The sequence below is a fragment of the Octopus bimaculoides genome, chromosome 20 (assembly GCF_046866305.1).
Source record: "Octopus bimaculoides isolate indiv1 chromosome 20, ASM4686630v1, whole genome shotgun sequence".
NCBI lineage: Eukaryota > Metazoa > Mollusca > Cephalopoda > Octopoda > Octopodidae > Octopus > Octopus bimaculoides.
The window spans coordinates 41,391,328-41,404,313 of record NC_142947.1 but is presented as its reverse complement, the minus strand read 5'-3'; the positions used below and the strand labels follow the sequence as shown (position 1 = coordinate 41,404,313).

The following is a 12,986-nucleotide window of genomic DNA, read 5'->3' as shown; positions in this document are numbered from 1 at the left end:
TCACAACTGGACTGACCAAACATCTTGAAATAACTAACGCTTGGTTACTAAAATTCATTGAAAATTATGCAAAGTGTAAGAAGCTTCATTCTATCTTGAAGGGGAACCAAAAAATTTGCTACTGATTTCAAGAAATGTTACCTAGGATGAACAGCCAGAAGGAAATGTGGCAACTGTTGTTGCAAAGAAAATAAAATCAATGGCAAAGAAAAAAAGCATGTGAGCAATTGGCTAGTAGGTGGTAGCAGAAACTTCTGCAAGGCAAATATGTGGCCTGTAGCAAACAAACTGATGTTGACCAGAAACACACCAATCAGTGGCTATGAAGCTCAGGGCTAAAGGCAGAGAATAAAAGTTTCAACTTAGTTGCTCAAGATCAAAGCTTATCGACCTGAGAGGAATTTTTTGGGATTTGGATAATTGACTTTTGGAAATGTGGGTGTTACATTCAACATCCTCAAACAACCCTTATTCAGGGATTTTTTGAGTGGGGTGGGCAGCTCGACCTGAAGAAAATTCTGTGCCCCACCTGCAAGGTCATACGCAGTTATTCTTGATATCAAATTACTATGTCATGCACATATTCTTTTGTTTGTTTCAGTCATTTAACTGTGGCCATGCTGGATCTGTGGCCACTGCCTTTAGTCGAAGCAATCAACCCAGGACTTATTCTTTGTAACAATCAACTATTTCTAGTGCCAACCAGGCATTTGAGAAAATCTATTTTCTGAGTGTTTTTCATGCTTATTGCCTTAGTGCACCTGCTGCATATAGAATCTACCTTCTGTTAGCCCATCTATGATCCCACTACACCTCTTGTATGTCCATTGTTTATACTGAGAACATCATATGAAATTTCTGATTCCTTTTCTTCAGGCAGATCATGGCCATTTCTTTGGTACTGTAAGGGCCCTGTCTTCCTTTTGTTTTTTTACTTTTTTTTTAAGGCCTTTCAATTCCAAGTCTTGCTTCCATTCTTCTACAGATTCAGCTAGATGAGCAAAGCAGTGAGCAACCAGGAGTTCCCAATGGAAGCTGATTGTAAATTCCTGTTATAGCTTGGAATACCCATAAGGAACAAGAAGTAACTGAAAATTAAGCTCTGATGAATCCTGACCTACACACTAAATCCATCACTGAACTTACTCTTGATTGGACTTTTCTACATGCTTTGTACGGCCCTCACAAGCCATTCATCCACTCTTAGTGGATGACTACCAGATCACAAAGTGAATGATTCACTCAAAGGCTTTTCTCAGTTCAATGAATTTTATGTATAAGGGCTTATTCTGAGCTATGTACTTCTCTTGCAGTTGTCTCGTTAGGAGACATGGTTGAATAAAAACCATTCCATGATTAATAGCTAAATAAAATATCATAAATAATAGCTAAGTTCTTGAAGACCTAGAATCACGAACTACTTTCTGGTATGATTTCCCTTTATTTGTGCCCCTAATATCCTTGGGGGAAAACAAATCATCACAATCATTATTTACATTTCTCCTTAAAGAAATACTTAGACTTACATAGCAGGACATTATGAGAAGCTACTTCAATGTAACATGTGTAGAGCAAGGATTGCAACATAAGGATGTTTTTGCACCAGTTATAATCATATGTTAATTAGAGTACTAATAACTAAACATCAGGCATCACATGTCACTAAATACAGACAAAACTATTCAATGTTCTTTATACTGTAAGTATAATGTTCTTTATACTGTAAGTTCCAAGGTCAATCTTGTGTCTGCAACCTAGGGACATCACATGGTGTCCTTGTTACATTCCTTTAAAATCTGAAGCTTTGTGTTTGTAAATGAAATCTATGTACAGGTGTATGTGTGCATGTGTTTATCTATACATTATATACATGTGTGTGTATACACACACACACAGACATATATATATATATATATATATATATATATATTCTTTTATTTGTTTCAGTCATTTGACTGTGAAGCACTGCCTTTAGTCGAACAAATTGACTCCAGGACTTATTCTATAGGTCTCTTTTGCTAAAATGGTAAGTTACCCAGAGGTGAATACACCAACATCGGTTGTCAAGTGATGGTGGGGGGACAGAAACAAACACATGCACATGTACATATGTATATATATGTGTATGTGTGTGTATATATATATATAAAGACTGTCATACCGGCCATGACGAAGGGAAATAGCCCTGAAACTCGAGTTGCCTTTATATATATATATTTATATTTATATATTTATATATTTGATCCTTTATATTGAACACTCAATATTTCATCTACATTCAATACTTTATTTCATGGTGCCATCCATTTTTATTTTATTTTATATTATATATTGTATATTATATTATATATTGTATATTCCATATTCTATACCCCACATTAGTTCTGCAGGAATATAAATAAAACATAAAAAACAGACAGTGTTGGAACTCTTTTAAGCAAAATAATATATTCCTCTATACACAATCATACAAAAAAATCCACCTTTTTTTGTATTTATTTTTACTCGCATATATATATATATATATATATATATATATATACACACAATGAACTTCTTGTTTTCTTTTTTTCTTTTTTCCACAAGGTTTTGGTCAGCTCAAGGCTATAGTAGAAGACGCTTGCCGAAGGTGCCACGCAGTGTGACTGAACCCAGAACCATGTAGTAAGCAAGCTACTGACCACACAGCCACTCCTGCACCTATGTATGTATGTATGTATATCTATCTATCTATCTATCTATCTATCTATATATATATATATATATATATATATATGATGTGGCAATGTATCAGGGGTACAATGGGATGTCTAGAGCAGTCTATGTGTCTCTCTGCCTGAGGCAAGCATCCCATCATCCTTCTGCAGCGAGCTGGCAGAAACGTTAGCACTTCCGGGCGAAATGCTTAACGGTATTTCGTCTGCCATTATGTTCTGAGTTCAAATTCCGTTGAGGTTGACTTTGCCTTTCATCCTTTTGGGGTCGATTAAATAAGTACCGGTTATGCACTGGGGTCGATGTAATCGACTTAATCCCTTTGTTTGTCCTCTCTATGTGTAGCCCCCTATGAGCAATAAAGAAACAGATATCATTACTCTGTCCATTGAAATTCAACCACAGATGGTTGGGTTCCTTTCACGGGATGACAAAATCTTAATGAATTTTAAAAAGGTTTTAAAACTTGCTGGCTTCTCGTAATCCAGTTTAGCTGAACTTCCAATACTGCTGGATGCACATAACTCATGGAGGAAAAGGTAAGGACTAGAGCCAGATGAACTGTTCTGAAAACAGACTGATTGGACTCCTACTAGAGGCACTGTCTGTCCCTAACATCCCATCGCTCTGTCATTGATAAAGTAAATCATCATCATCATCGTCGTCGTCGTTTAACGTCTGCTTTCCATGCTAGCATGGGTTGGATGATTTGACTGAGGACTGGTGAAACGAGATGGCTACACCAGGCTCCAATCTGATTTGGCAGAATTTCTACAGTTGGATACCCTTCCTAACGCCAACCATTCCGAGAGTGTAGTGGGTGCTTTTACGTGCCACCTGCACGAGGGCCAGTGAAGCGGTACTGGCGATAGCCATGCTCGAAATGGTGTGTTTTACGTGCCACCTGCACAGGAGCCAGTCCATCGGCACTGGCAATGATCTCGCTAGAATGCCTTTTCACGTGCCACTGGCACAAGTGCCAGGGAGGCGACAAAAATTCACAACTTTGTCTCAATGAGAAAAATCTTATTATCCCCTATTATCACCACCACACCTAATGTAAACTGAGCAAGATAAATAGCAATAAGCTACATAAATATAGCATTTAGTTTTATCGCTCAACATTCCCAGTATAGATCAAGCTGGGCTCAGCTTTAAGTGTAACTTCACCCTCCCAACTTCAGATGAGTAAAACCATCCCTCCCTCCCTTACAACTTCACGTGAATATACCACTACCTCCACTCTAGGCCAATGTAACCTTCCCGAAAGCTGATAATTTTTTTTACAAAGAGTAGAGGTTCTGTTATCATAGCTTTCGTCATTCTTGAAATAGAACATACAACAATAGAGCTCACCATCAGCTTGATAGATATGTGTGTGTGTTTGTATTTGTTTAAAATGGTCTAAAACTGCATCTCTTTATGACCTATAAGTTAGAGGTTCGACAGACAAATTAAGTTCCAGTTTGTGTGTGTATACATACATATTTTTACTAGTTTCAGCTTGAGAGAAGTGGCCATGCTGGAGTGCTTGTTTCTACACACACACACACACACACACATATATATATATATAGGCAGTGGCCCACAAAACCGCAATTCAATGACTAAAATTAATGAAAAACTAAGAAACAACCGCCCCTACCATCACCACACAAAAAAAAAAAAAAAAGAATCCACGAAACCCCTGTAGCAGATAGCCTGATACTACATCCATACGGTAATTTCACTTCAAAATACCTCCAACATGGGAATACTGAGATATGGAATTCTGCACATGTTACACCGAGGAGCAGTATTCTACTTCAGCATATATTAAGAATCCACTTAGGTGTACAATAAAAGTTAGCTGGGGTGGACAGTATTTAGGCCTCAATATACCAAACGGTGAACATATGGCAGCGGCTACTTAACGTAAATAAGAGAGCACACGACTAAATATTTATGAGGGTGATTGAAGAACCGCAGCAATATTGGCGTTTTGTTGCGTCTTCCTCATTACTCGCATTTCAGAATGGAGAATGAAATAAAATGAATAAAGAAACATACGTTTATACATAACACACACACACACATACGCATTATTCATACATCATAGGGAAACATAAATATTTATTTCACATATTTTTACCATGCATTTTTGTTGTTACTCTCTTGTATGTAATAAAAGAGAAAAACAAAACAAAACCCCCGCCAAAACTTTAAACTTGGACACACACGCACAGATACACACCTACACACACGCGTGTGTGTGTGTGTGTGTGTGTGTGTGTCTCAGATGTGTTTTGTTTTACATTCATATCGTTTCATTTTGAAATGCGAGGTAACACGAGTCCTGATGTCTTTTTTTTTACATCACATTTGAAGGAAGAAGTGCTGTGCCCAAAAGCCTTTCTGGGGATTCCGAGGCTTGACCTTAGACCGAACTCTTAGTCTGAAACCTTGCAACTGAGCGGATACATAAAAAAAACTTTGAACAAATCAAATCAACTACCCAACAATAACAGAAACGACCCCCCCCCCCCGACTTGACTTCCACATAGTTTCCGTTTCTCAAATCCATCTTGACAAAGCAGGCATATATGTCGACCTGACTCTTATGTCAGAAAGCATTCAAGGTGCCACGCAGTAGGATCTTGGGAAACCACGGAGTTAAAAAAAAAAAAGCGAAACTTTTCAACAACGGAAAAAAAAAAAAAAGATAGAGTCGACCTGCTAGAAATAAAAGGTAAATCTCTCTTCAATCACACTCTAACGTATTAGAAAGACAAAAATTAGATTAGAGGTATCCTAGATTATCTATAGAAAAAAAAAATCCGATGGAATGATCACGGCTGGCACACCTTTGAATATATGTCTGTTAGATCAGAGCTGGTCATTGACTTGTTTTAATCACGTCTCTCTCTACGTTCCCAAATTCAATTCAAAATTGAATAAAAAACTTACCAGATAAATAGTTTCCTGGACAATTTTGTGCTAGTGTTTTTCAAGAACAATATACACACACACAAACACAAATACATATAAACTTTGAGAGTGGAATTGGTAGACGGGAACTGAAACAAGACCTCCAGTGCGTGGCACCACGGGCAAGCCTTGTGAGTGGATTTGGTAGATGGAAACTGAAAGAAGCCCGTCGTGTATATATATATATATATATTTATATATATTTATATATATATGCATATATTTGTGTGTCTGTGTTTGTTCTCCCCACCATCGCTTGACAACCGATGTTGGTGTGTTTACGTCCCCGTAACATAGCGGTTCTGCAAAACTGACCGATAGAATAAGTACTAGGCTTACAAAGAATAAGCCCTGGGGTCGATTTGTTCGATTAAATACCCTTCAAGACGATGTTCCCAGCAAATAAAAAAAAATAATATATATATAGGCACAGATGTGAGTGTGTTGTGAGAAGCTTGCTTCCCAACACATGGTTTGCGGGTTCAGTCCCACTGTGCGGCATCTGAGGCAAGTGTCCTTACTGTAGCCTCGGGCCGACCAAAGCCTTGTGAGTGGATCTGGTAGACAAGTGTGAGTGTGTCTATATATGCTTCTTCACCATCGCTTAACAACTGGTGTTGGTGTCTTTGCGTCCCCGTAACATAGCGGTTCGGCAAAAGAAATCGATATCAGACTTAAAAAGAGAAGTACAAAGTTCGATTCATTCGACTAAAAATTCAAGGCGGTGCTCCTGCATGGCCACTGTCTAATGAATGAAACAAATAAAGATGTATATATATATATATATGTATATATATATATATATATATATATATATATATATATATATATATATATATATAAAACGATGATGAAAGTTATGTTTCATTTCTTCTTTTCCTTTTTGACGCTATTTTTCGTTTTCTTTTTCCTCGATATAAATCCAAGGAATTTTTCAATCTACATACTATATTATATTATCTTTAATATTATATTCTTGGAAAAACTAAGTTGAATATTTTACACGTATTTGAGGAGGAAATAGTTGATTGCGCGATTATATATCTAGTACACACACACACACACACATATACATATATGTGTGTGTGTGTGTGTGGCACCTCAGGCCAACCAAAGCCTTGTAAGTGGATTTGGTAGACGGAAACTGAAAGAAGCCCGTCGTATATATATATATATATATATATATTTGTTTGTTTGTGTATTTATGTTTGCCTCCACCACCATCGCTTGACAACCGATGTTGGTGTGTTTATGTCCCCGTACTTTGGCGGTTCGGCGAAGGAGTGCGATAGAATAAGTACTAAGCATACAGAGAGTAAGTCCTGGGGCCCATTTGTTCGACTGAAGGCGGTGCTCCAGCGTAGCCGCAGTCAAATGACTGAAACAAGTAAACGATTACATATAATAAACACCGGGTGAGTACTCTAGGCGACCGTGTTATATTGAAAGACCCCAAAACACTTAATGGATGCAGGAAACTCACTAATGATGTGTCCAGATGCATCACAGGAGAATATATGGAAAAACTGTGTGTGTGTGTGTTATTCTAATCGGCAGAAGTAAACCCAATGGTGTAGAGTTTCGTCCATAGCATTTACCAAACTTTCGCCCCTCAAGTCATTTTGTAACTTCTACCGATTAAAAATAATATATATATTTATAATAATGTATAGAGTTATAATTAGCTTGTTTGTTCTAGGAAACCACTCGTGTGTGTGTGCGTTTCAGAAACGTTGAATTGTGCCGAACGAATGGGAGAGTGCTCAATATACGCAGGGTATGGTTTATTGAAACTGAAAGTTTACCATGCAACTCGAGTTACAAGCCGCAGTGACGTGTGTACACACACACACATAGACAAACAAGCTGAAATTATTTTTAGTGGATTCGTGATCATGTATATACACGAACATTCTTTTCTCACAGAACAAAAATAAACCCCCCTCCTTATAACTAAGCAATTATCTTAATATTTAGACACCTAAGCCACGCACCAACGTGCTGTTACTGTTCCCCACCCTGCTACATGAGAACAGCTCGCTTTCTGAAACTTGAAACTATAAGAGACACTGTTATATTGTCGATCTTATAAAATATAAGCCAGAAATGTATAGGGAGGGAGTTAGAAGATTTTATCGATCCCTGTAGGTGACTGCTACTTAATTTTATCGACCTCGGAGGGATGACAGGTAAAACTGACCTCAGCAGGGTTTGAACTCAAAACGTAAAAGACCTGAGCTAGCTGAAATAAATATCGTTACCCACAAATTACAGCTAAGGATGAATCGACCCCGTGAAATCTGAACGTACAGAGAGGAAAATAATAATTATTAAACTAGCACTCTATCATTTTACAAGTACAAGCAGATTTTCTGGAGGAGGATAGAGCTATCATGCTAGTAGTGCATCACTGGTATTTATTTTGACTTCCGCGATGATGAATGGCGAATACAAACATCCAACGTCGAGATTTAAATAAAATAAGAATGCTTGTTGTATCCACCTCAGAGGCAAAACATAAGAGGGATTTTTTTAAAAAGAGAGACACATTAAAAGGCCGTGGGAGTATTTAAATATATCACAATATAATAAACTAACTGAATAAGTTCATAAGTTTTCAATACAAAACGCAAAAGGTGAACCAACTCTTGCTTGAAGTACAGGTCGTTAACTGTAAAGTTTTAATATTTCTGATAAATATTATTAGCAAGAATTGTTTTAAAATAATATACAATCATAAAAGAAACTCTATCTCCGTTTTAATATCTCTTTTGGTAAATTAAATTACTAAAACAAGCTTCTTTTTTTTTCTCTTTTCATATGGAGAACACATTTTTTGATCGTTCAAGCAATAAACACTTCATGCCTCTTTCAGGTTTTGAAATCAAAACTTAACAAGACCTAGGGAGTTAAGAGAGAAAGAAAGAGATATAGTTAAATAGACAGAGGTAGTAGAGAGATGGAGATAGATAGATAGATAGTGTGTGTGCAGCAGACATGAATGTTTTGTTTTTGTTCGTTATTTTTTCGTATTGAAAAACAAGTCAGAGATAATAATATATACCTTTAATGATAGTCTCAATAGCTTTCCTCTGTAGGTCAGACTTAAATTGTTTATGTTTGAAGACATCATTTAGTACCTGGTACATGCGGTCTTCATCCATGGTAACTGGTTTTAAATTATATCTATGACATTGGTAAAAGTCGCAAGTTCCGGATTTCCAACTCGCTTCGTTGTTGTTGCCAATATCTATGGGTGTATATGTTTTCAACTGACAACTTAACAAAGCTACACCGGTTTAACATCGCCTACAATAATTTACAATTAACTTTACAACAGTGACCCACCGGAAGTCACCGCTTTTCACAAAGGTCATATCCGATCGGTCCTTCAATTTCTTCATTAATAAACTTGCAGTGAACTTAGACCCGGGTCCTTGATGTTGCTCTTGTTAAACCTATTTATACTCGCATTTCTACACAAGTGAGTCCCCCATCCCGGCTTTGTTTCTTCACAACTTGTGAGAAAAAAGAAAAGAAAAAAAAAAATGCAATTTTCTTCGAATACCTTTCCGGATGATGTAGATCCCGGTTATATCTTTTCTTAATCTTGTTTCAGTCATTAGACTGCGGCCATGTTAGAGCACTGCCTGGAAAAGATTTTAGTCGAACGAATCTATCTCAGTACTTTTTTTGGCGTTAAGTTACAGGGACATAAACAAACCAACACCGGTTGTCAAGCGGTGGTGAGACACACACACACACACGCGACGGGCTTTTTGAGTTATCGTCTACCAAATACACTCGCAAGGCTTTGGTCAGCCCAAGGTGCCACGCAGTGGGACTGAACCCGGAACGATGTGGATGGGAAGCAAACTTTTCACCACACAGCCATGCCTTTAAAGAAAAAAGAAAAAAAAAAGGTGTACAACGTGGATACTGACCCCGCATCGCATGTTTTCAAAATTTCAAGTTTCATTTTGTAGATATATAAGTGATGTGTGTCTGTATGTATGCGTGTACGCCCTCTAGTATTTTTGTTTTTACATTAAATTTTTGTGTAATCGTAATCCATACCATCTGAAAGGTATTTGTTGAAAATATCATTAAAAAATACCCATTTTTCTGGAAATTATCAAGAAACAAAATCGAGTGGGATGGCACATTTGTGTAGGTATACTTGAAATATTGCGTCACTACATCTTCCGGAACATTTTATTATCATAGATATTTGCAATGTTATATTCACCCTGGTTGGCTTCTGGAATGTGGCAGCACATAGAAGTTTACACTTAATCTTTTTATGAGAGAATGAATAAAGCATCGGGCTACTATTTCGGAAATTACGATTTGAAATCTACTGTAATTGTGTTAGCGGTTAGAATGTTCTGTGTCATGCTGAATCTCCCTGAGAACTACGTGAAGGGTATGCATGTGTGTGGAGTACTTAGCTACTTGCACGTTAAGGTCGTGTGAGGGTAAGACTTTCGCCCGTCCCCCTAAAAAAAACCTCACCCTTTAAAAAATTTTTGTTTTTACGACCCCCTCTCCCTTTCGGCTACGGGGAATACGAATCTGCAAAAAAATTGGCAAAAATCGGCATTTTTAAATCCCACCCTCCAACATTTCCTTCATTTTTTTTTACTTTTTTCAGAATTTTTTTTTTTTTCAAAATATGCCGAAAAATACGGAGATTATGATTCTTAAAACAAATTTCCCAAAATTTTTGTAAAATTAAAAAAAAAAAATTTTTTTTTCTAAATATGTGGAAAAATACAGACATGTTTCGGACAAAAATTTCAAAACATTTTTGTAGTTACTGTTAGGGTTAGGGTGTTAGGGTTTGGATTTTAGGGTTAGAGTTAGTATTGGGGAAAAAGTCAAAATTGAAGAATGTGGGGCAGGAGGGAAAGAGGAGGTGGAAATTTAACAATGCCGATTTTTGGCAATTTTCCAGAAACTCGGGGGTAGGGGTTGGCAAAAAAAAAATTTAAAAAAGAAACAAATTTGGGAGAAAATAGTGGGGTGACGGGTAGAAGTCTTTCCCGTGTGAGTTCAATTCCAGGTGGTATGTTGTGTCCTTGAGCAATGTATGGCGGCTCGTTGCTCCATTCCACTCAAGTGGCAAGAATGAGTTGTACCTGTTATTCAAAGGGCCAGCCTTATCACATTCTGTTTCACACTGAATCTCCCTGAGAACTACATGAAGGGTAAGCATGTTTGTGGAGTACTTAGCTATTTGCATGCTAATTTCACAAGTGAGCTGTTCCGTTGATCGGATCAACTGGAGCCCTCGTCGTTGAAACCAATATTTGCTTACATTCTGAGTTCAAATCCTGTCGAAGCCAACTTAGCCTTTCATCCTTATGGGGTCAATAAAATAAAGAACAAAACATACTGAGATCAATGGTACTGACTGAGGTTAACATGCAGTTTACTGTCGTAAAAAAGGGAAAGTAAATTGTTCCTAAAAGACTGGAAGTGACAGCAGTGATATACCAAAATTGGATCTATTCAATTTGATGAGCAGATTTTTTAATTAATTTTTTTAACTAAACACTTTGAAACTTCGGATACTGGTAGAATGTGTTATGTAGAATAGGGTTTACTATTTGCATTTTTGATAAAGTTTTGTATTTTAGAAGTTATTTCGTGTTAAAGTTGTCATATTTTAACCACTCAATGACGTGTGTTCAGCTGAAGAAAATTACTGCTGCTGTTTGCAAATGACAACTTCCAGGTCCATTGACAAAACGATGAGTCTTCGACAACAGAAAAATTGAAACTGAAAATCTTCCCTAACAAAACCCTTCTTTCAGAACCAGAGATGTTTTTATAGCAACATATATGAGAATATGTCCATCTGTTTATCTATCTATCTATCTATCTATCTATCTATCTATCTATCTATCTACCTAACTGTTTATCTATACATATGCACAACACATATTAATAATAGGCAGAAGTTACAGAGTGACAATGACCAAGTTCATGTTTGATAAGTGCCAATACACGAAACTCTCAGTTTTTGACTTACTCTCTAACTTCTGCCGATGATATATATACATATATATATGTATAAAAAAAATCTCATCACACAATTGAACCAATGAAAGAGCCTCTACCTGGTCGCTCGACATGCAAAAAATAGCAGCCAAAGTATCCCCCTACCTAAATCACATGCCTATTGTATGTAATGTCCTATATTATCCCTAAAAAGACGGTTTGCTGAAGGTTGGCATGGTATTGAAAATTGTTTTAGTAACAACATAGAGAGGTAGTACTGTGACGACATTTTAGGACAGCTGCTAATCACATGCGTGATGTTTTCCACAGTTGCACCTTGGGATTACGAGAGCGTCACTGTCTCTCTTGTTCACCAGGTACTTTGTGGCAATGTCCTGTTCCTGGATTGCAAATGCATAGCCTTCAAAATATGGTGTGATGTAGTGGTCTTGTGTCCAAGGAGGCTGCACCTCATGTCAATTCTACTGTTTTCTTCAAGCTTCCGGGCAACATATCCATGCATAGTCTTTTTTTTTTGTTTGCTGAGTGCTGAGTGATACCATACAGCATTTGAAGGCCTCAGGCCTCTACCACCTTCATTTCTTCTTAAGTAGCACCTGTCAACATCACTGTTTCTGTGGAAGTTCCCAGTTATTGTCAGGATTGTATGTATGTATGTATCTGAGAGTGTATGTGTGTTTGTGTTTTAAGTATGAATGTATAAAGAGATTGATAGAAAATGTTATTGTCTCTAAGCCAAGTTCCTTCTTTCAACACAACTGAGCTTGACCTTGGTTTGACCAATAGCAGTTAAAGGTACACACACACACACAGTTCTTTCAAAAGGGCCCCAGACACATTTAATGGAGACATCAGTTGGCTAAGGGTGTAATTGTACACACACATGCACATACTTAGCATTAGTCTCAAAGAACCCCTCCTCCTCTCCCAGTTCACTGCCCCCTCCCCCGAGAACGTTTATTGAAAACCATAGTACTACAAACATATACCATAGTGCTACAAACATATATACGTGTGTTTGCGCGCATGTGTATGTTTATATTCATATATGAATATGTGTGTGTGCTTTTGCATGTATGTTTATGTACATTTATCTATTTGTCTGGCTGTCTAGCTATCTTTACACACACACACATGTACACATGCACATACGTATATGAAAATTTGATAAATGCAGTTCATGTAGGGGAGACAACTTAAAACTCAGACATTTTGTTGAAAGTGTTACTGAAACAAATTATCTGTATCGATGTTTAGAAAAGTCTAAATTGGAGATG

General features: G+C 37.2%; 1 protein-coding gene and 1 long non-coding RNA gene across 2 annotated transcripts in view; one reads left to right on the top strand and one right to left on the bottom strand.

Moving 5' to 3' along the window:
* The window catches only part of LOC149131696 (uncharacterized), a 23,143-nt gene extending 22,021 nt beyond the window's left edge, over positions 1-1,122 (top strand). Inside the window, exon 3 of the long non-coding RNA XR_016237672.1 lies at positions 986-1,122. This is a non-coding gene — a long non-coding RNA (uncharacterized LOC149131696). The remainder of the gene's footprint in view (positions 1-985) is intronic.
* LOC106878615 (uncharacterized) overlaps positions 1-12,986 on the bottom strand; it is a 22,259-nt gene extending 9,273 nt beyond the window's left edge. The window contains exon 1 of the mRNA XM_014927890.3: positions 8,747-12,986. Coding sequence (XP_014783376.1) covers positions 8,747-8,846 — 100 coding nt within the window. The 5' untranslated portion in view covers positions 8,847-12,986. The remainder of the gene's footprint in view (positions 1-8,746) is intronic.